Genomic DNA, 21,091 nt, shown 5'->3' on the forward strand with positions numbered 1-21,091 from the left:
TGAGAATCCTGAAAGGATTGTGACAAAAATCCTGAGAAGATTCTGCTGAGAATCCTGAAAGGATTGTGATGAGAATCCTGAGAGGTTTCTGCTGAAAATTTTGTGATAATTCTGCTGTAAATCTTAAGAGGATTCGGATGAGAATTCTGAGAAAGTTTTGATGAGAATGCTGTGAGGATTCTGATGATAATCATTAGAGAGTTGCGAGGATACTTATGAGAATTAGGAGAGGATTCTGATGAAAATGCTGAGAGGATTCTGATGAGAATCATGAGAGGAATCTGCTGTAAATTTTAAGAGGAATTGAATGAGAATCCTGAGAGGGTTTTGATGAGAATGCTGAGAGGATTCTGATGTTAATCCTGAGAGGATTGTGATGAGAATCCCGAGAGAATTCGGATGAGAATCCTGAAATGACTCTGATGAGAATCTTGAGAGGATACTGCTAACAATCCAAACAGGATTTTGATGAAAATGCTGAGCATATTCTGATGAGAATCCTGAGAAGATTCTGATGAGAACCCTGAGAGGATTCTGATGAGAACCCTGAGAGGATTCGGATAAGAATTCTGAAAGGATGATGATGAGAATCTTGAGAGAATTCTGTTGAGAATCCTGAGTACATTCTGATGAGAATCCTGAGAGGATTCTTCTGAGAATTCTGAGAGGATGCTGCTGAGAATCCTGAGAAGGTTCTGATGAGAATGCTGAGAGGATTCTGATGAGAATGCTGAGAGGATTCTGATGAGAATCCTGAGAAGATTCTGATGAGAATGCTGCGAGGATTTTTATGAGAATCCTGAGAGGATTCTGGTGAAAATGCTGAGAGGATTCTTATGAGAAATCAGAGAAAATTTGGATGAGAATCCTGAGAGAAATATGATGAGAATCCTGAGAGGATTGTGATAAGAATCCTGAGAGAATTCTGTTGAGAATCCAGAGAGAATTGTAATGAAAATTCTGAGAGGATTGTGATAAGAATCTTGAGAGGATTCTGCTGTGAATCTTGAGAGGATTGGAATGAGAATTCTGAGAGGGTTTTGATTGGAATGCTGAGAGGATTCTGATGATAATCCTGAGAGGATTGTGATGAGAATACAATGAGGGTTCTGATGCGAACCCTGAGATGAAAATGCTGAGAGGATTCTGATGACGATCCTGAGAGAATTCGGATGAGAATCCCTAAATGATTCTAATGAGAATCCTGAGAGGATACCATTGAGAATCCAGATAGGATTTTGATGAGAATGCTGAGCAGATTCTGATGAGAATCCTGAGAGGATTCTGATGAGAATCCTGAGAGGATTCTGATGAGAATCCTGAGAGGATTCTGATGAGAACCCTGAAAGGATTCTGCTGAGAACCCTGAGAGGATTCTGATGAGAACCCTGAGAGGATTCGGATAAGAATCCTGAAAGGATTCTGATGAGAATCTTGAGAGAATTCTGTTGAGAATCCTGAGTAGATTCTGATGAGAACCCTGAGAGAATTCTGATGAGAATCCGGACAGAGAGTTCTAATGAGAATCTTAAGTGAATTCTAATGAGAATCCTTAGAGGATTCTGATGAGAATCCTGAGAATATTCTTATGAGAATCCTGAGAGGTTTCTGATTAGAATCCTGAGAGGATTCTGACATAGAGTCTCATGAGAATCTTGAGTGAATTCTGTTGAGAATTCTTTGAGGATTCTGATGAGAATCCTGAGAAGATTCTAATGAAAATCCTGAGAGGATTCTGATAAGGACCTTGAGAGGATTTTGATGAGGATCTAGAGTGGATTTTGATGAGAATCCTGAAAGCATTTTGATGATAATTCTGAGACGATACTGTTGAGAATCTTGAAGGAATTCTAATGAGAAGCTTGATAGAATTTGGATTAGAATCCTGAGAGGATTCTGATGCGAATGCTGAGAAGATTTTGATGAGAAACCTGAGAGGATTTTGATGAGAATCCTTAGAGGTTTCTGAGGAGAATCCTTAGAGGATTCTGAGGAGAATTTTGAGAGATTCTGATTAGAATTCTGACGGATTCTGATGAGAATACAAATTGATTCTTATGAGAATACTGAGCAATTCTGTTGAGTATTCAGAGAGGATTTAGATGAGAATTCTGAGTATCTATAGATATTTTGGGACAATCGTTCTGAAATGATTCTGATGACATTCCTGAGAGGATTCTTAATAAACTCCTTAGAGGATTCTGAAGGTTATTCTGATAGGTTATCCTGATGATAATCCTGACTCCTGAGACGATTCCTATGAGAATCAGGAGAGGATTCTGATGAGCATCTAGAAAGATTTCTTTTAAGAATCCTGGGGGTATTCTGAGAATATTTTTTAACACTTTCCGGTAAGAATTTTGAGAGGCTGCTGATGCGAATCCTGATAGAAAGGTTCTGATGAGTGTCTTGGATGGACTTTGACAAGAATTATGAGAACTCTTTCTGGAATTTCTGAACCTAGATATCAGTGAACACATTTGACAGGAGTTGTATGATTTCATGTGTCACATATGAGGAATTTCAAAAACAAAACATTATTATTTGTCTGAAAAAGCGGATTTATTTTTATTGTATCATAGTTTAGCCAGAATGATCAATCGTCTCCAAAATTCTCCAATTTAGTTTTATCTTCATGGACAGTTAGATTGAATATTCTCATAATGCAAGTTCCCTTCAAATTTGTCTTGATCTTTGGAACAGAAGACAAGATTTCAAAAATGGACTTAAATGGCCGTCTTGAAAATTACCCAGAATTGCTTCCGATGGCCATGTTTAGTCAGGTAAACTGTGATTTCATATACCACATAGAAACTGACATTTGATTTGTATTAGTTTTCTGAAACCGCATGGTAATGTTCCGGTCTCCTATATATGAAGTTCAAGTGATCAAATGATTATTATGATCCAATAAGGTTCCACACGAGAGCGTAAGACTTAAATACCCTAGATTAATATAGTTTCACTTACATACATTCGGAATATATTGAAAAAGTACCAAGAATAATTGTTGCAATTGGAAGTGTAACAAAAATTTCAGCTATTGTCTAACAGTATCAAAATCTTCTCCAGTACAAAACTGTTAAAGTCTGGGGAATTGATCTATTGGGACAAAAATTATAATCACATGAATGCAACGAAGCCGTCCACGCTTGTTAACGGATAATTTCTTTTAACAGATAAGGATTATATTTCCCGTTGATAGTGTATCCAAACACAGAACACCTAGATAGAGTTTGATACAATGTTAATTAAGAAATAAATAAAAACTTAATATATTTCAATTAAAAAGTTCATCTGTTCAATTCGATTAAGTTAATCCAATTCAAATAAAATCGTGTGGATTTGCAAACCACGGACATATTGCAACCACTGACTGGTGTGAATTAATCACGATCAATCCTCCTCAAAAATAAGGTCATTGCCACTTCGTGGCTCACTGACATTCCTACCAAACTGAGGAGAGGAAAAAAGGCCGACCAAACAAACAAACTGTTGCCATAATAGTTAATTATTCCACCCCATAAGGCGTTATATCATACACGTCACACACCCGTTGACAAGTGGTGACGAGCGAATCCAGCGCACTGAATTCAGGTGGAACCCTTGCGGCTAAAATCGTTGTGATTGCTTATTCCACTCGACGCGAAACCAGCGATCAGCGAGCACACAATACCCAAAGCGCATCGATGCCTGCCGGGCATTTCCTTTCTCAAAAGGCCTGTCCACGGTGCCCCGACAGACCGTTATTATGTAAAAAAATTGTCCATCAAATCTGAGTACAGAACTCGATTCCTGAGGTCATTATGCACCTCTGGACCAATTTTTAAAAAAATCCCTAGGCGGAATCTCGAGAAATCCTGATTTGAAGTTTTTGACTTAAAATTTCAATATAATTTATATACAAATTACACAATAGCGCCGTGAAAACCTAAAAAATATCGCTCAAAAAGACGGCCAAACTGTTTTTAACTAGTATATAATTGTTATAGTGGTTATATTTATAAATATGTTTAACTAACTTAACTAACCAGAGTGGTTTGAGTATGTTTTTATATGCCTTAAACCAGTAAGTTCAATTGAATGAAATCTAAAAAAAACTAAATTTCAATATAATGTTGTTGTTATGTTCGATAAAACTTAAACTTTCAATGGTTAATATTATTTATTCACAGCCCATTTTACGACTTTCACACTACGTGACCAGCCCACTGACGTATGCCGTATTTATTTTATTTGAAAATATTAGCTTCTTTATACATATGGTACTACTCTTGATGTATACGTCTAGTTTTCCACCGAGTATTGTCCTCAGTACATTACGTTACAATTAACGTATTCTGTATACTTAGCCACAACAGGGTTTTGACTACACGTAGAGCATCATTCCCACATGTCAAAAGTGTTCCAAGATTAACATAGTTTTCAACAACTTCATAAAAAAACCCCAATAAGTACTACTGAAGTTTCAACATCACTGGGAGTCCTAGTTCTTGTCTTACTTATCTTGTTACCATGTAATTCGTTTTTATATAATTCATTGTCATCTGTTTATTGATTTCAAGGTCGCGTTCGACTCAGTGACGCAAATCTATTTGTGGCAGGAAATACTTTAACATTAACTGGGAAAGCTGATCAAGCTGATATATACAATCAAGTGTATAGATTGCATACGAGGTTTTAACTTCGTTTGTGATATTACATAAATTATAAAAAATGCATTTCGAAATTTACTAGTCACCATTACATTCTGATGTATATACTTTTGCAGGCTTTGTAGGCGATGACTTTATTGGAATCGATCGCAGCGCAGTTGAACGGGAAGACACACAACTAAGATAAGCTTGTGATGCCATTCAACCTACGCAAATGTACATGGTTGCATGAAGAGAAAGAAGCAGGTTCAGTTGTGTTGTGGCTGAGGCAGTGCTTGAAGGGGATGTAGTTGAAATTGTCGAAGAGCCTTGGACGTGTGACAATTATGTCTCCCGTGCAGTAAAAACACTTTTTCTGGCTACGATTATCAACTTTTACGGATTACGTAATTAGCTTGAGAACCAGTTACTTGCAATGGCAAATTACATTTCTACACTGTTGCCTAATAAAAGCTTATCTAACTTCATCCATTCTCTCTTTCGTGAATAATTTCTCAATAATAAACAGTACTGTAATGTTTCTATCTTACGATACCGCGATGCTTTATCATAGAAAGTGAACTGAATAGTGTTTCGAAAAAAAAAAATCAGTTTTCAATTATAATAATAAAAAAATACATGATAGCAGGGCAAGAGAGTGAGAGTCCAAGTGATGTTGAAACTCGGATACAACTAGGCATTGAAATTGTTGAAGACTTTGTAAATAGAATACTTCCGACATGTGACAATGATGTTCCCCGAGTAGTCAAAATCATATTGTGGATGAGAAAACAGAATACGTTAATTTTAACGTAAAGTTAAAATTAACGTATAATAACTTGACGTATACATCAAGAGTAGTACAAGACGTACAAAGAAGCAAATAATATGAGGAAAAATAAATACGGCAGACTTCAGTGGGCTGGTCACTTAGTGTGAAAGTTTAAAAACAAGCTGTAAATAAATAATATTAACCATTGAAAGCTTTACTTTTTTCGAGCGAAGCATCACCAGTAAATTGAAATTGAGTATTTTAGATTTCATTCCATTTAACTAAGCTTACTGGTTTAAGCTATATAAAAACATACTCAAACCACGCTGGTTAGTTAAGTTAGTTAAACATATTTATAAATATAACATTCATAACAATTATTTACTAGTTAAGACGGCCAAACGTCTTTTTGGGCGATTTTTTTTAGGTTTTCCCGGCGCTATTGTGTAATTTGTATATAAATTATATCTAAATTTTAAGTCAAAAACTTCAAATCATGATTTCTCGAGATTCCGCCTAGGGATTTTTTTAAAAATTGGCCCAGAGGTGCAAAATGACCTTAGGAATTGAGCCCTGTACTCAGATTTGATGGACAATTTTTTTACATAATAACGGTCTGTCGGGGCACCCTGCTGTCCCTATGAGCACTTCTTTCAATCGAACCTTTTGTCATTGCACTGCAGCTCCGTTTGTTGCTGGATGGCCACAACGGAGAAAATTTCTCAATCACCCACTCATCGTCACCTGGGCCGTTAACATTGCACCTGACGCCATTTTTCACTGTCAATTTTAATGCCATCATAAGTGTCAATATCAAGTTTACTAATTCGATAATACCGTAATGGCACCGTAATTACGACAACGACCAACGCCGGTCGGTGCGCCGTCGCCTCAATTCGAGCGTTTTTCCTATTAGCTTCAGATTTGCTCTGTTTGCCGTTCATTGTTCGCGGTACAGGCTAATTTTCATCGGTTTCCACGAGCTTTGATTTGATTTGGCTTGCAAGCGCGCAATCACCGCCAGTTCGTCAGATTGGATATGGTACTTCAACATGGTATACGGTTCGGGTCGTGTGATCTGTGAACTCCAGTGTCTAGTTAATCGAGCACCTTGAGTAAAACTGTGTTTTTTTTTCGGTTGATTAGTGATCTTGTGTGGTGTTTGTTTCTTTTATACAAACATAATTTCAGTTTTTGGGTCACTTTGGAATTGGATATGCGTGACTTTCGGTTGCGTTTCAACCTTACGATGATTTGGATAACATTCGGATGAATGCTCGACTCGTTCCTGCTTGATTTTTTTTAAGATTTCATGCTACCTCTCCTATATTAGACTTGACCGTATACCACGTTTAATTATTCATTCTCAGTGCATTTACCCCTAAAATTATCAATTATTCTAGACAAAATCGTTGCAATCTTCTGCAACCTCGATCAATGCGTCATATATGTAGGTTAAGTTAGGTAAAGGTTATTAAAATCTTTTTTTTTTGTGTCAACTCACCTGTACAAAATCTGAACTGCTACTGATAATAGTGTTTTCTAACACATAACTCTTAATAATAACTAGAAAATTTATCTTGGCTATGCCCATTTAAAGTTTTCTTCCTTTAACCTAGGCTTTGTGCCGTGAGTTGAAATGTGCTGGGATAACGATTGAGGAATCTTGACGGGCGAACCAAAGGAGATTGAAAGATGGAAGCAGTACTACGATGAACACTTGACTGGTGCAGCGAACACCAACACCACAGAAGGAATGACGTCATCGGTACGGAGGATGAGGGAGGCGTGCCAACTGAAGTGAAGTTAAGGATGCTAGAAAACAAATACTACTGATACGACAACGCGCATATACGATTTGTAAGTCGTGTATATCACGAACATTTCATAATTTCTGAATCGTGATATTAAGTCAAGTGAATGAAATTGCATAAATATGTACGAAATTTTGTTCTACGAAATGGATACGGGTCATTCCATACCAAGTGTCAACAAAAGTACAAACGTGTAATTGAACATCACCGATTCAAACAAAATTTTGTTGATAAACTTAAAACATGAAAAGATCTAAATTTGTATGCCAATTTCTGTGCCAATTATTGCAGCACTGATGTATTTTTTTATTGTCTATTATATGTTTAGTTCTTCATCAGCCAAGAATATATTGATGAAAAAGTAATTTCTCAATATTAATTGAAAGCACTTTGGTATGTTTTCAGCTGTGAAATGTCTGATAAACTCGATGGAACCAATTGTTTTTCAAATAAAAAAAACCCATTGAACGAAAAATCGATATGAAGCTTTTGAGTTGAAAATAAGAAAATTTGACAATACCGTATCCAACAAAAATATTTTTTCTAAACCCTTCGAGCTATTTACTCTAAACCCTTCGAGCTACTCATTTTCGAAGATATTAATTAAACAATGTGAACAAAAACATTACTTTTAATCAAATTTTCTTTCACGGAGGGAGGTTCCATGGGCTGATGGGTAACCCTATTGGCATGAAACTTAGGATTTTAGTATGTTTAAAGTTAATGAACAAAGTTTGGTTGAAATCGGTGGTGGTCCATTACATGAATCCATCATATTAGGATAAATACTAAAAGCTGTTTTCAGTGTGGCCACCTTAAGAGATTTCAAGATTCTTCTCCAAGTATGTAAACCTTACATTGTAAGTCCTTACAATATTGTACTTTAAATATGAGGTGGGGACTAAATAAACAACTCTATGATGGCATAGGTTATTTTCCATATTAATACTATATTTTTACTTCCGTCAGGACATACTTCGAACCTAAAAATTAAATTTAAAACATTTTTTTTCAAAAAAATCAGTAAAGAAATGATTTTATTATATCTGGTGAATTATTGCTCTATAAATTACTTGATATTTTGCAGCAAGCTTTTGATTGGTAATGCTTTCGAAGAACAAGCCGTTTTTGGACATAAAAAATATTCATTGTCGAATTTTTCAGAAAATTTCTAATAATCATTGATTTTGATAACCTCCAAAAATCGACCGTTCTAAACTTTGTGACTTATTCGTGTGAAATTTTATTATTTTGATGGCTTTTTTATTAATCACAATATTGTTGAACATAAGTCAAACGATGTACAGAAAACCGATTGCGATTTCATTATTAATTAAAAAGACATTGTACGTACAGGGGCCCAGATAGCCGTAGCGGTAAACGCGCAGGTATTCAGCAGGACCAAGCTGAGGGTCGTGGGTTCGAATCCCACCGGACGAAAATCTTTTCGGGTTGGAAATTTTCTCGTCCTCCCAAGGCATAGTGTATAATCGTACCTGCCATACGATATACACATGCAAAAATGGTCATTGGCATAGTAAGCTCTCAGTTAATAACTGTGGAAGTGCTCATAAGAACACTACGCTGAGAAACAGGCTCTGTCCCAGTGAGGACGTAACGCCAGAAAGAAGAAGAAGATTGTACGTACAAGGTGTCCACTTTATAAAATGAACAGTCCTTATTTTTTTTAAATATTTGTATGAGAAGAAAAACTTCAAACGTTGAGTGCCTATTTTTCATTGCCTTTTTTTTCCATATGAAAGAGGTAATGCATTTATGAGTAGTATGATTGTCATGCAAAACTTGTTGTAACTGAATATTCAACGATAAATAATATAAAATGCCTCAATGCATTCAGGATGCTTGCAATCTTGAGTGAAACAAAACAATACACGATCTTCCATTCAACATTCGCCAATATTGAATGCTTTCTTGCATCTTGAATGTGAAATTACAAACGAGAATGCTCGGTATACAAGATTATGGACCAATGGTCGAGTTCACTAATTTGACGTTTGCGCGGTGCCAAATTCATTCGTTTCTATGGTCACGTAAATAACACGGCATCACCCAAACGTCAATGGGTGAACTCGTGCATTGATACATACGCTGAACAATCTGTAAAATATAATGGTATAGTACATACGTTTTGCATACAATTTTCAGGGTTTCGTGAGCAGTGTTCGATTTAATGAATAATCCATTACAAATGACTAAATCGGAGAAAATCAAGTGTGGTACAAGACACTAAAGACGGCGTCACAATTGTGGTCGAAATATCCCTATCTGTCAAAGTAAACAAACTATGGACCAATGCACGAGTTCATTATTTGACGTTTGAGCGGTGCCGTGTTATTTATGTGACCATGGCAACAAGTGAATACGGCACCGCTCAAACGTCCAGTTAGTGAACTCGTTCACTAATCTGAAATTTGAGCGGTGCCAGATTCATTCGTTGCTATGGTCACATAAATAACACGGCACCGCTCAAATGTCAAATAGACAACTCGTGCATCGGTCCATAGTAATGAATTTGGTTTTCATTGATTTATAGGTATTCTACTCAACGGTTCTCCGACATTATTTTTTTTTATTTATTTATTTATTTCATTTAATCAGTAACATAAGACAAACGTCTTTTTATTATTGTTACAAATGATTTTCATGTAGAATGGGCGTCACGTCAAGCAATTCAATGTTAAATAAACTAATTAAATTATTTTCAAACTAATTGAAGTATTCAATACATTTCCTCCTAAATGCTATATAGGATGTTTCTAAGGTCAAATTATTGGGTAGTAGATTCCAAGTCATCACGCCTCTAACGAAAAACGACCTTCTATATCTTGAAGTTTTATATCGTGATATTCTAAACTTTCTCGATCGATTGCTTCTGAAGGGTTCCAATTTATTGAACAAATAGCCAGGTTGCTTTGTGGTTAAAAGATTGAACAAAAATAAGCAACTTCTCATTTCACCAAATTTCTCGAAAGGACAGCCAATCAGTCGATATTGCAGGTGTGAAACCCTAGAGAATCTGTTCAAATTGAAAACAAATCGTACACATGAATTGAGTGCAATTCGTAATCTAGAAAGAGCAAATGAAGAAACATCGAATAAAAGATAGTCGCACGCCACAAAATAAGGAAAAATTAAACTCTTAAACAATTTTAGTTTAGTTTCTACATTAAAAGAAGAGCTGGATTTACTTAATGTTCTTAAGACTGCAATGATTTTTCCACACTGATTTAGGATGAACTTGTCAAAAGAAAAAATTTCATCAATAATAACCCCCAGACTAGTAGCATGATCTATGAACTCAATGGTTTCATTGTTCAAAACAATGGTGGGTTTTAAGCATAAATTACTTCTTGTATTGCTAATAAAAATGGCATGAGTCTTTTTGATATTCAGTGATAGCATATTCTTAGACGACCATTCTTCGACCCTAGCTAGGTCAGAATGAATTTTCCTAGAGATAGATGAAGCTGAATTGTCATTGCAATCGTAATACAACTGAACATCATCGACAAAAAGATGTATTTTGCAATGCTTAAGTACACCGGGTAGGTCATTTATGTAAAAGGAGAACAAAATGGGCCCAAGAATTGATCCTTGAGGTACCCCTGATGCAATGGGTATCATGGCGGAAAACATTTCATTACTGAAAACGCTTTGAGTTCTATCTTTAAGATATGATTGAATTAAATTAGTTGCATGCATCGAAAAATTAAAATTATGACGAAGTTTTCTACACAGTATCTTATGTGATATGGTGTCAAATGCTTTAGAATAGTCAAGAAAAATCAACACGACATGCTTACCATTATCCAAAACAAAACCTACATCATCAAATATTTTCAACATTGCAGTTTTCGAACTATGTTTTGGGCGATATCCTGACTGAAAACTGCTGATAAGTTTATTTTGTTCGACAAATCGGCATATTTGTGATTTCAACAATCGCTCGAAAACTTTAGATAAAGCACAGATATGATTGCTTATGGGTCGCAAATTATTAAGTAAATCACTGGATGGTTTCTTTTTTATGGGAATAATTTTTGACTCTTTCCATCCTTTGGGAAAACTACTGGAAATTATTATAGAATTAAAAATATGAGTAATTGGTTTAATAATCAACGGACAAGGGAGCAAATCCAAGCCGACAGCGTTTGATTTTACATAATATAAGGCATTAATAACATCAACTTCATTGACAATATCAAAGTAAAATTCATTGTTGTTACCGTTTGTAACAATAAGCCTGTTAGTTTGTAAGTTTTTGTTTCTTCTATTGTTAGTATTTATATGCCTCCATGAAATTTTAAATTTAAATGCTATCATGCCATAAAAACACCCCTACACCTGATATAAAAAAGTACACTACACTACAATAAAATTAGCCATAAATAAAAGTAGAACAGTTAGAGTTCAGTGGAAAAAAAAAGATGAACAGACAACCCAACGGTAGAGGGAGTAGGGAACGAAGAAGGATTGAGTCGGTCTATTTCCTACGAAGATCTAATTCAAAGCGGACGTTAGAAGTGATCAGGAAGATTGAAGAAATATTACCAGAAGTTGAGAAGTTGAAAATATTTGTAGAAGGAGGATTTAAGTAAGATTAGCTGAAGCTAATAAGTGAAGTGAGGAGCATTGATGCGAATCAGGTATGCTTGTGCCTGTAACCTAAAAGGTTAGACCTTAAACAGGAATATTTATGTATTTAAGGCCCGTGTAGTTTTATCCCGCAAACTACGAACGAGTTCTAGGGCAAGTGAACCTAGTTGGTTCTTCCCCAAACCCCAAGCGACCGAATCCACAGAACTCCTTGGCCGACGTTCCGGTTCCGAAGGACAGCAAAGCCGCGTGGACGGAGCCCCTAGGACGGGTAGGTCCTAGTAGTTGAGTCCAACGTACGTCCATTTCCAGTACCCGTTCGGCGTTTCCACGCTGCCACCTCCACCGAAAGAGTTCCGCAGTCTACCGTACCACCATCCCTCTAGAGATCCCGAGCATACCGGCCGGTTAAGTAGAATTAAATTTAATCAATTACACCACACTGCACACCCACCACACAGCTATGTACAAATAGGGCAATATACAGGATAAATTGTGAAACAGTAAATCTTTCAATTACACTCAACCCAATATCCGAGGTCTGATTAGCCTAATAGAGTACTCCAGCCGACCTTGAGACCAGAGAGGTGCTCCAGATCGCGCTAGCCAAGAAAAGAGGTCCTTGACGCACCCAACCTCAAAAGGCAGGCCGTTGCTTAGCCAAGCTTGCCGAGGTCTTTGTCCTGGTAACCCACGTGTTGCCCAACCTAGTAGTAACATTGTCTAAAATGGGATTACCATTATGATTATGGTTCACATTGTCGTTCGTATAGTCCGCTTGGATACGATTACTAAAATTACTTGCAAAATATGTATTGATTTCATCAGCGCTGTATCTATGACTAAGGAATGAGTTGGTTCGACCAACCCCAATCGATTTCAGTCTTCTCCATAACTCTTGTGTTGGTAAACTATGATCAAGGTGAACTGCGTAGTAGCTTTTCTTAGCTTCATGGATTAATTTATTTACTTTATTTCTTAGACGTTTAAAAATACTGTGATCATTATCAGATTTTGAATTCTTCCACGTTCTGTACGCTAAATCTCTATCAACTATTGCTTTACTAATAGTGGGATTGAACCACTGATTAATTTTCTTAACAGAAGATGAAGTGCGAATAGGCACAAACTGATCGTGTAAAATGGTCATTTCAGAGTTAAAAAACTCGAGTAAATGGTCTGGATCGATTGTGCTATAAAAGCATGACCAATTGATATTATTAAAGCTTTCAACCAATCCATTAACTTCTAGAGCGTTGTAGTCACGAAAACAATGTTCATTATCATTCTGACCCATGTTGAAATCAAACGATGCGAAAATAAGATCGTGCTTAGAAAACACCGGGGCATCAATTTGATTAAATCGTAAAACTTTTGATTCGTCGCTAAAAAGCATTGGATCCAACTGTGAAGAACCATAAGTATGGAAAAATGTTGGTTCATTTCCTAAACTATGCATATTGAATGAAGATAAAACTGACAATAATTTGGACGTTTTATGTGAATTGTGATCAAGCAGATTCGTATTGAAGTCTCCTAAAAATAAAGTATTTTCGTACTTCGATCCGAAGTTTTGTTGAATATTGTCAACGCTATCAACACAGTCTATTTCTGGTGGATTATAGAAACAAGCAAGAAGTAATTTTTGATTATCAATGAAAACCTCAATCGCTAAGTATTCAGTGTGTGGAGTGCTTGACTGGTTGTCAGATTTGGCTCTACCCCATTTGGCATAATGCTATCTGGCATAATGCCGTTTGGCATAATGCCATTTGGCATAATGGCCATTTGGCATAATAGCCATTTGGCATAACGGCCATCTGGCATAATATAAAAAATATATTTTTCTCATACATTTCACATTTAACATTGCAATCATCGTCATCATCGAAACTTCCAACATTTTCCTGTAAATTTTCTTGATTTTGAACGAAAAAACTGTTTTTTAAAATTCCGAAATCAATGACGGATTCCGCCCCTTAAAGTGCTTGAAATGTTTGTCTAGGACAAGTCAAATTGACTGGAAAAAGGGACTAACATTGACAATGATTTTTAGTCCAATGAAGTTAATGTGAAGTAAGAGCGAGGAAATACTTTAAGATAGGCTCTTCCACATAGTGCGTTTGAGGCTGATGATAATAATATTACCAACATTATTACTTGTCACATCTGAGCTTGAGCATATCGCTGGAGAGGCATCCCATAACATATGGGGTAATTAATTTAGATTAGGGGTCGTCCATGAGCCATGTGGTCATTTATGGGCGGAAGGGGGGTTTGGCCGAAGACCACAGTCCATACAAATTTTAAAATTTTTGTGTGGACAACTGACCACAGGGGAGGAAACAATTCGGTCTGAAATTCCGAAAAAATGACCATGGGTTAATGGGCAGCGCATTACTAAAATTCACCTTCTTTCAAACATGAGCTGTTCTTATGAGTTTGCAGTTTAGCGAGTCATAACAACCGGACGCTGCGTATGCCGGACAGTGGCTTTTTCGCGATGTTTTTAGACTAAATTCCGACTTTATCGTCTAAAGTCCATAATTACCACGTCCTTTACATTCTCCATGCATAAATCAGAAGAAAAATGACTTTTGGGTGAATTAGGGGCAGTGTCTGGGATTGAGTAGTGTTTAGTCCATTGGATGTGTCGCTTGCTCCAGCGGGAGCGACCGATGGGACCAGAAACATACTCGTTTGGCATGCAATGCGTAACCGAGTAATATCGGTAATCCGGTTAGTCGTGATCATATCATGGATCTCACCACTGAGTCGTGCTCATTCAATTAAGATGAGTTTCCGGAACTTGAAGCGTCCGGGAAATTTGAATCAACACGGTGCCAAGGGCATCCGATGTAATAAAAAATCGATCATGGCGTGCCTATGATTCACTACGCTGCATACTAAAAGAACAGCTTATTTTTGAAAGAAGGTAAAATTCGTTAGGAATACACATATTCTTCAGTAATAGGCGAGATTTAAGGCCGTTCAGCAATAGGCGCAATATTCTGCTTAACTAATAACCGTGTATAACCTGATTGTTGTAGCATTTAAGGCAAAGCATCTCTCTTGAGATTTTCCTTCTTTGGAACATTGGATGTTCTTCATATTTAACTTCTGCGCCCTCAAAAAAAATCAATATAAAATTGTGGCACCCAAGCGACGGATAGAAATTGAGCTAATGCTTTAAAAATAATTAAAGACAGACGTTCAAAGAGCATAACAAGAATGATAAAAGTCGGCCCACTCTACGATGCCAAATTTTTACTCCTCATATAACTTCTTTATGAAGCTACGTGAATAAAATCTCACAGCTACAAGTGTGACTTGAAGGGCACTGGTCGAAAATCGAAAATGATTCTATTATGTTGTCTAGAATGGACATGTATTTCATTTAGGCTGATCATTATCAGGCCAAAAGTTGAGGACAATAATTTGAGGAACTGTATTCTTCAAATTATGCCAAATGGCCATTATGCCAATTGGCATTATGCCAAACGGCATTATGCCAGATGGCATTATGCCAGATGGCATTATGCCAGATGGCATTATGCCAAATGGGGTAGAGCCGTCAGATTTAGCTACACAATCGAATTTAATACCTTTTTTGACAAATATAAGGATTCCTCCTCCGATCTTACCAACTCTATCATGTCTAATAAAGTGATATCCATCAATGAGTAGAATACTGTTGTCAGTTTTTTCATTCAGCCAGGATTCTGTCACACATAGAATATCGACCCTCGCTATCACAAGCATTTGACGCAATTCATCGAGCTTAGACATCTTGCGAGCACAAATGCTCTGACTGTTGATACAACAAACTGAAAACTTTCCCTGAAGCAGAGCCGATTTCAGTACAACCCCGGGCAAACAAACATTTGTAGAGACGTGAGAATCAGAGTTACTAGCCATAAGCATAAGAGAACGCGAGAGCAATTAGGAGGAAATAATAATTGAATACTATACTAAAAGTTAAGAAAATCAAATTAACTAAAGCAACCATTTATATAAATTCACTCTAGTGACGCAAAAAACTAAATAAATTCAGCAAACTGCAGCAGCATCAGTTCCAGCCATTCATCCGGTCGTCCAATGTTCACCTCCAACAGCAACAGCAGCAACAACACAGCATTCGACTTTTAGGAGGAGAGTCATGGGATACACAGGAAAGGAAACATGGATATAAACAATATCGTGTAGGGATAGGTTAATCTTGCCCAATGTTTTCTAGCTCGCGTTCTGACCTAACAATCAGGTCATTCATACGCGTATTTCGATCCACAGCCGTCACTGCATCCGATTTGGCTTCCTCCAAGGATTTAATCAGATTCCGAATTGTGGTGCTATTTTCTTCACGCAGCAGCTTCATATCAGCAGAAATGTCGGTTTTTAGCTTCTCCATTTGAGCACAGAGAGAATTGCTCATTCTGTCCAGTTTCTCTTCTGAGCTTTTTTGATTCGAAGCAAACTGAATTAAGGAGTCACTCATTCTCTTGAGTTCATCACTTGTGGATTTCTGATACGAGGCGAACTCTGACTTTAGGAGCTTTGCGAGATCGCTCACACTCATGTCGGAGTCAGATCTGGTTTTACCACTTGTTGAGTTACTGCGAGTTTGTGTGGACACTATCGAGTCTTGCGATGACATTTTGGTATTGAAGGTGGGATTTAGCACCAATACAGATCACACTGCTCGAATTTCGTGCTTGCTACGAGTGTCAATCAATATGGCTTCGATGGGTTAAACTTTATGATGTTTTTTTATTTTTGGAATTTTTCAGCACATATCACGACACTTTACAGCGATATAACAGCTGAATCGATGCAATGTTATTCAGTCCCCAAAACGAAGCACTTCTGATGATTTTTCATGGAACTTGCACAGAGAATTTTAGTAATTGCGTTCACACGAAAGGTTTACGTGCTCACCATTCTACTTGCGACACTTACACATTACCCGGAAAACCATTACCCGGAAGGAACGTTTTCAATTTTTCTACAATGTTGATTGAAAAAAAGTAATAATTACCGAAGATAATGGACATAAGCATCGAAAAGGGGTCGTCCATAAATGACGTAGCTTTTTAGGGGGGAGGGGGGGCTTCACGAATTTGTGACGATGTGTGACGAGGGGGAGGGAGGGGTCCTAGCTAGTGGACGTAGCATTTTGAAACACGTCGGTATAATAAGAGGCGCTGAAAAAATGACATATTACTTTTTTATCAAATTTCTTTTTTCATTGTTTGGCTTATGAAGTTGGGTTCTAAAGTGATGATTCAGCTTCAAAACATTCCTATAACAAGATTGGAAAAAAATGTAAGAAATTTTAGATTTTCTGTAGTGCAATCAAACAGATTTTTTGATGCTTTAAATAATTATGTGAACATTATATTCATGTAATAGTAAATTTATTTATAAATAAATAAATTTAAATATAGATAAATTGATTAAAAATCAAGGCTTTAACGACTTGGAAAACATTGTTTTAGTTTTATTCATATTTTCTGTTAGAGCATATTTCCTTAAAAAATTATGCTCTCAAAGTTGCAGAAGATCTCCACCCAATCAACTCATCGATTTGATTTGATATATCAATGCTCTTGATGGAATAGCCTGAATAAAACTTGAAGTAAAAGCCTGGACAACAGATTCGAATGCTATCGACATTGTTCTACCATTCAATTTTCTTAATAACTCGGGAATTTGAAGAAATATTATTTTTAGTATTTATTTGTTTCGTTATAGTTTGTGTAAGATTATTTTAGTATGGGGAACGATAATGAAGTTAAGCTGAAATATCAATAAAGGTGAATAACTTGTACAATAATCGCTAAGATTTTCTGAACATTTCAAATAATACAAGTGTAATCTTTTCTACATCTGGCACTAGATTGCTAAATGGATTTGAATTTTGATGAAAATGACAAATATCCATTTCAAATCAAATATATCCTATTTTGATCATTTTCATTGAAATCTATTTCCTAACAACGAATAATAAAGAACGATTCTCTAATAAAACTAAATTTCTTTTCAATATATTATAAAATCTATTGTACCCTAACTCGTTACTGTTAGCTTCATCAATCCAATCAAAGATTTTTCCTTTTTTCTATATTTTCAGCTGTAAACTAATTTTTCATGGTAACAACAGCAAAAGTAATACAATTTAGCCAACAACTTAAGCAGGAAAGTTCATTTAAAACTGTTTTCCAAATTACTTTTGAGCGCTACTGCAAATCAAACATTTTCTCGTTAGATTGTCCTTACTTTTCAGTCAGTAATTAATATCAATATCTGTATTGAACTTTTGAAATCCAATTTTTTGTTTTAACCCAATTGCTAAGGAAAACAAATAAAAAAAATTGAAGGGGGGGTTGCTTGATATGCTACGTATTTTCCAAGGGGGGGGGGGTATCAGAATTTGTGACGAAATGCTACGAGGGGGGAGGGGGGTGTAAAAAATCAGTGAAAAATGCTACGTCATTTATGGACGGCCCCAAAGGAGTGTACGATTTTTGATATTTGATCATGTAGATATGCATCATCTTCAAATACTTGCATTTCATAGATGATTCACCCTTCTTTTGAAATAAGCTGTTCTTTCGACTAATTTCTCATTGGACTGGTTGAATACGGCTGCAGCTATGTAACTTTTCTTTTAACATGCCCAGAAAGAAGAAAAAGAAGATAGTTGCCAACAGGATTTTTTGAAAGAACAGTTGACATATGGAAGAAGGGAAAATATAGGATGAAAGTTCAAACGACAAATTTACCATACGCACCATTAGTTGCTACCTCTTTACATTAGAGCCGCATACATAAATAGCCAATCTTTTATTGAAGTATCGTAAGAATTATTTGCCCGCAAACATATAAAAAAGGAACTTACGTATTCTCGACAGCCTAAGCCGATGCCGCGCTTCTTTTGTAATTTTCTCGGACATCAGCAGACAAATTACGTGTTTGTTTGTTGACATTTATGCGCTGCTCAATCCTTTATCGATTCACACCGTCAGACTTGTTAAAATCTTTCTGGAAGCGTTTTTGCAACGCTGCGAACATCTCTTGTCAGTGTGACTATTGTCGGCAGCCTCATTCTCTTCAGCAACTTTCCCATAAGCGCTGCAGGCGAATCTGTTCGGCAGCTCCAAATCAGTCGCATTTTGAGGCGTGTTCATTTGATTCGATGACATCTCTGGCGATATTATTTGTGTCGTCTCGGAAATCTCGTCAGCGCGAAGCTGACAGAACAAAGAATCATCTGAATGTTTTCATTGGTGTGATTTGATAGAAATATACTGTGTATTTGGCGTTTGAAATTTGGTTGCCGATAATAGTCGCATGTTGCCGAAGCCGTAGTGGCGTTCGGGGTAATGACCCATTCGGGATAATCGCTTTTGGGGTAGTGGCGTTCGGGATAATGGGGTCAGTTGTCATGCTATATCAAATGACACGACGGAACGTGAACGTTATACACCGAAATGACAACAACAGACCCGCCTCGTTCGGTAAAAAAATATGCAAAGCCGCCTGATGGAAATGGAGTTATGTGGTCTCAATAAATGCGGCGGTTCCACTAGAAGCCGGATGCAATTCACCAGCTCAACTACAATTTTTGTTTGTCTGCACTGGCATAGTTTTAGGAAATAGAACAGCTAGCAGTGGGAGGAAGGGGTAATTTGTCCCATCTAAAAGAAAAACGGCAAGTTAGATTGAGCGAACTTGCGAGCGATTACCATTCTAACATTGTTCCATCACATGTTTTGTTTCAATTTTAGTGAATAAAGAGGATTTTTGATCAATTTGGTATTTATTCAAACACGTTCTTGGTATAATCGAGAATAGGAGCTACTGAGTGATAGCGTTGTCTCCTCTGAATCTCTAGTAATGTTTCAGGAGGGATAACAAGGAGATATATATATAATATATAATCAGGGTTCTCTTTTTCTAGTAATTCTTAGTTTGTTGCTTCGTAAGAGACACAATTTCCGAGATTCTTATCACCGCAATTTATATTCATTATGTAAATAACTATAATATTTAGCCTAAATCCCAATCTTACCTGTCATATCGAAAGCAAACATGATCCTCGCGGGTTGCACCGCACCGATTAATCAGCACAACACTTAAGCACAGTACGATACCGATTGATTGCAATGGAGTCGTTAAAAACCGGGTCGCACGGCAATCACCATTCCCGCGCCGACGGTTGATTGGTGGATCATTTTGGCGGATCACTTCACGGATCTTTATCATCGTTGGCACATTTCTTTTCTACGATTATTCGAATCGCTCACACTGCTTATGTTGTAAACCAAATCCTGTTTTCCAGCACACTTTACATCGGATTTCGATTGCGGTTTCGAGTTGCACAATTTAGTTGACCCGGTTTTCGTTTTTTATAGATAAAGTAATTATCCTAAAAATTTATGAATAATAACTTATTCGCATGTAAAACGTAATCACCTCCACATGCGTAACTGATTGAATTGTTTGCCTTATGCAACCTTTGGAATTTAGATAATTTTCAACTTAGATGTTGCCGTTTTTGACCAAACCTGAACAATTTTACTTTCCAATATGTGGATTGCACGGAACCGTATCGTCGCGAATGAAATCTGATTGCAAACTAACTGATAGCCAGACAGCAGACACAAAGGCTACGTATTTCGCCCCCAGGCTTGATCTAAGTAGAACGATACCGCGACATACATTACACTTGATCTTCCTCGTTAGAGTCGTCATCGTCGTCGTCGTTTGTTGTTGCCTCTCGAGAGGTCATTATCATGCGTTTGTGTCCTATCGCACGAAGAAAAAAAAATCGTCCAGTCAATTATTTTTGCTGATCTATCGATCATGAAAATCGAAATCAGTACTATAGCATTTAATTCCAAGCAGAACTTGTATCCTTCAACAAATACGCGTATTTCGACTTCAACTGTGCAGCTGTTGTCAGTGTCGTGTACTAAACTCGACTTGAAGTTGGGATCCAAATACGCGTATCTGTTGAAATATACAAATTTTAGTTAGAATTCACTGACTACACAACTCAAGGATCAGCCGATGAGAAATTGCCAGAAAAAAATATATCAAGCTTTCCAGACTTTTCTCCGTGCGTGCGATTGCATTTTCGACCCGCATCGCACATCGCATCCAACCGACGACGAACGAGTTTAGAACAAATAAGGGCCCCAAGCATCTCAGTAGCGTCATCAGTCAATCAAGACGACTGCATTTATGGGCAT

The 21,091-nt window shown here is 36.9% G+C and overlaps 1 protein-coding gene across 1 annotated transcript in view; it reads right to left on the reverse strand.

The window, feature by feature from the left end:
- Positions 1-20,563, reverse strand: part of LOC5569882 (laminin subunit gamma-1) — a 42,786-nt gene extending 22,223 nt beyond the window's left edge. The window contains exons 1-2 of the mRNA XM_021847772.1: positions 20,405-20,563; positions 19,909-20,265 (exon numbers count right to left, since the gene is read on the reverse strand). Of these exons, the coding sequence (XP_021703464.1) occupies positions 19,909-20,102 (194 nt within the window). The 5' untranslated portion in view covers positions 20,103-20,265; positions 20,405-20,563. The remainder of the gene's footprint in view (positions 1-19,908; positions 20,266-20,404) is intronic.
- Positions 20,564-21,091: the final 528 nt, after the last annotated feature.

Source organism: Aedes aegypti, chromosome 2 (genome assembly GCF_002204515.2).
Source record: "Aedes aegypti strain LVP_AGWG chromosome 2, AaegL5.0 Primary Assembly, whole genome shotgun sequence".
Taxonomy (NCBI): domain Eukaryota; kingdom Metazoa; phylum Arthropoda; class Insecta; order Diptera; family Culicidae; genus Aedes; species Aedes aegypti.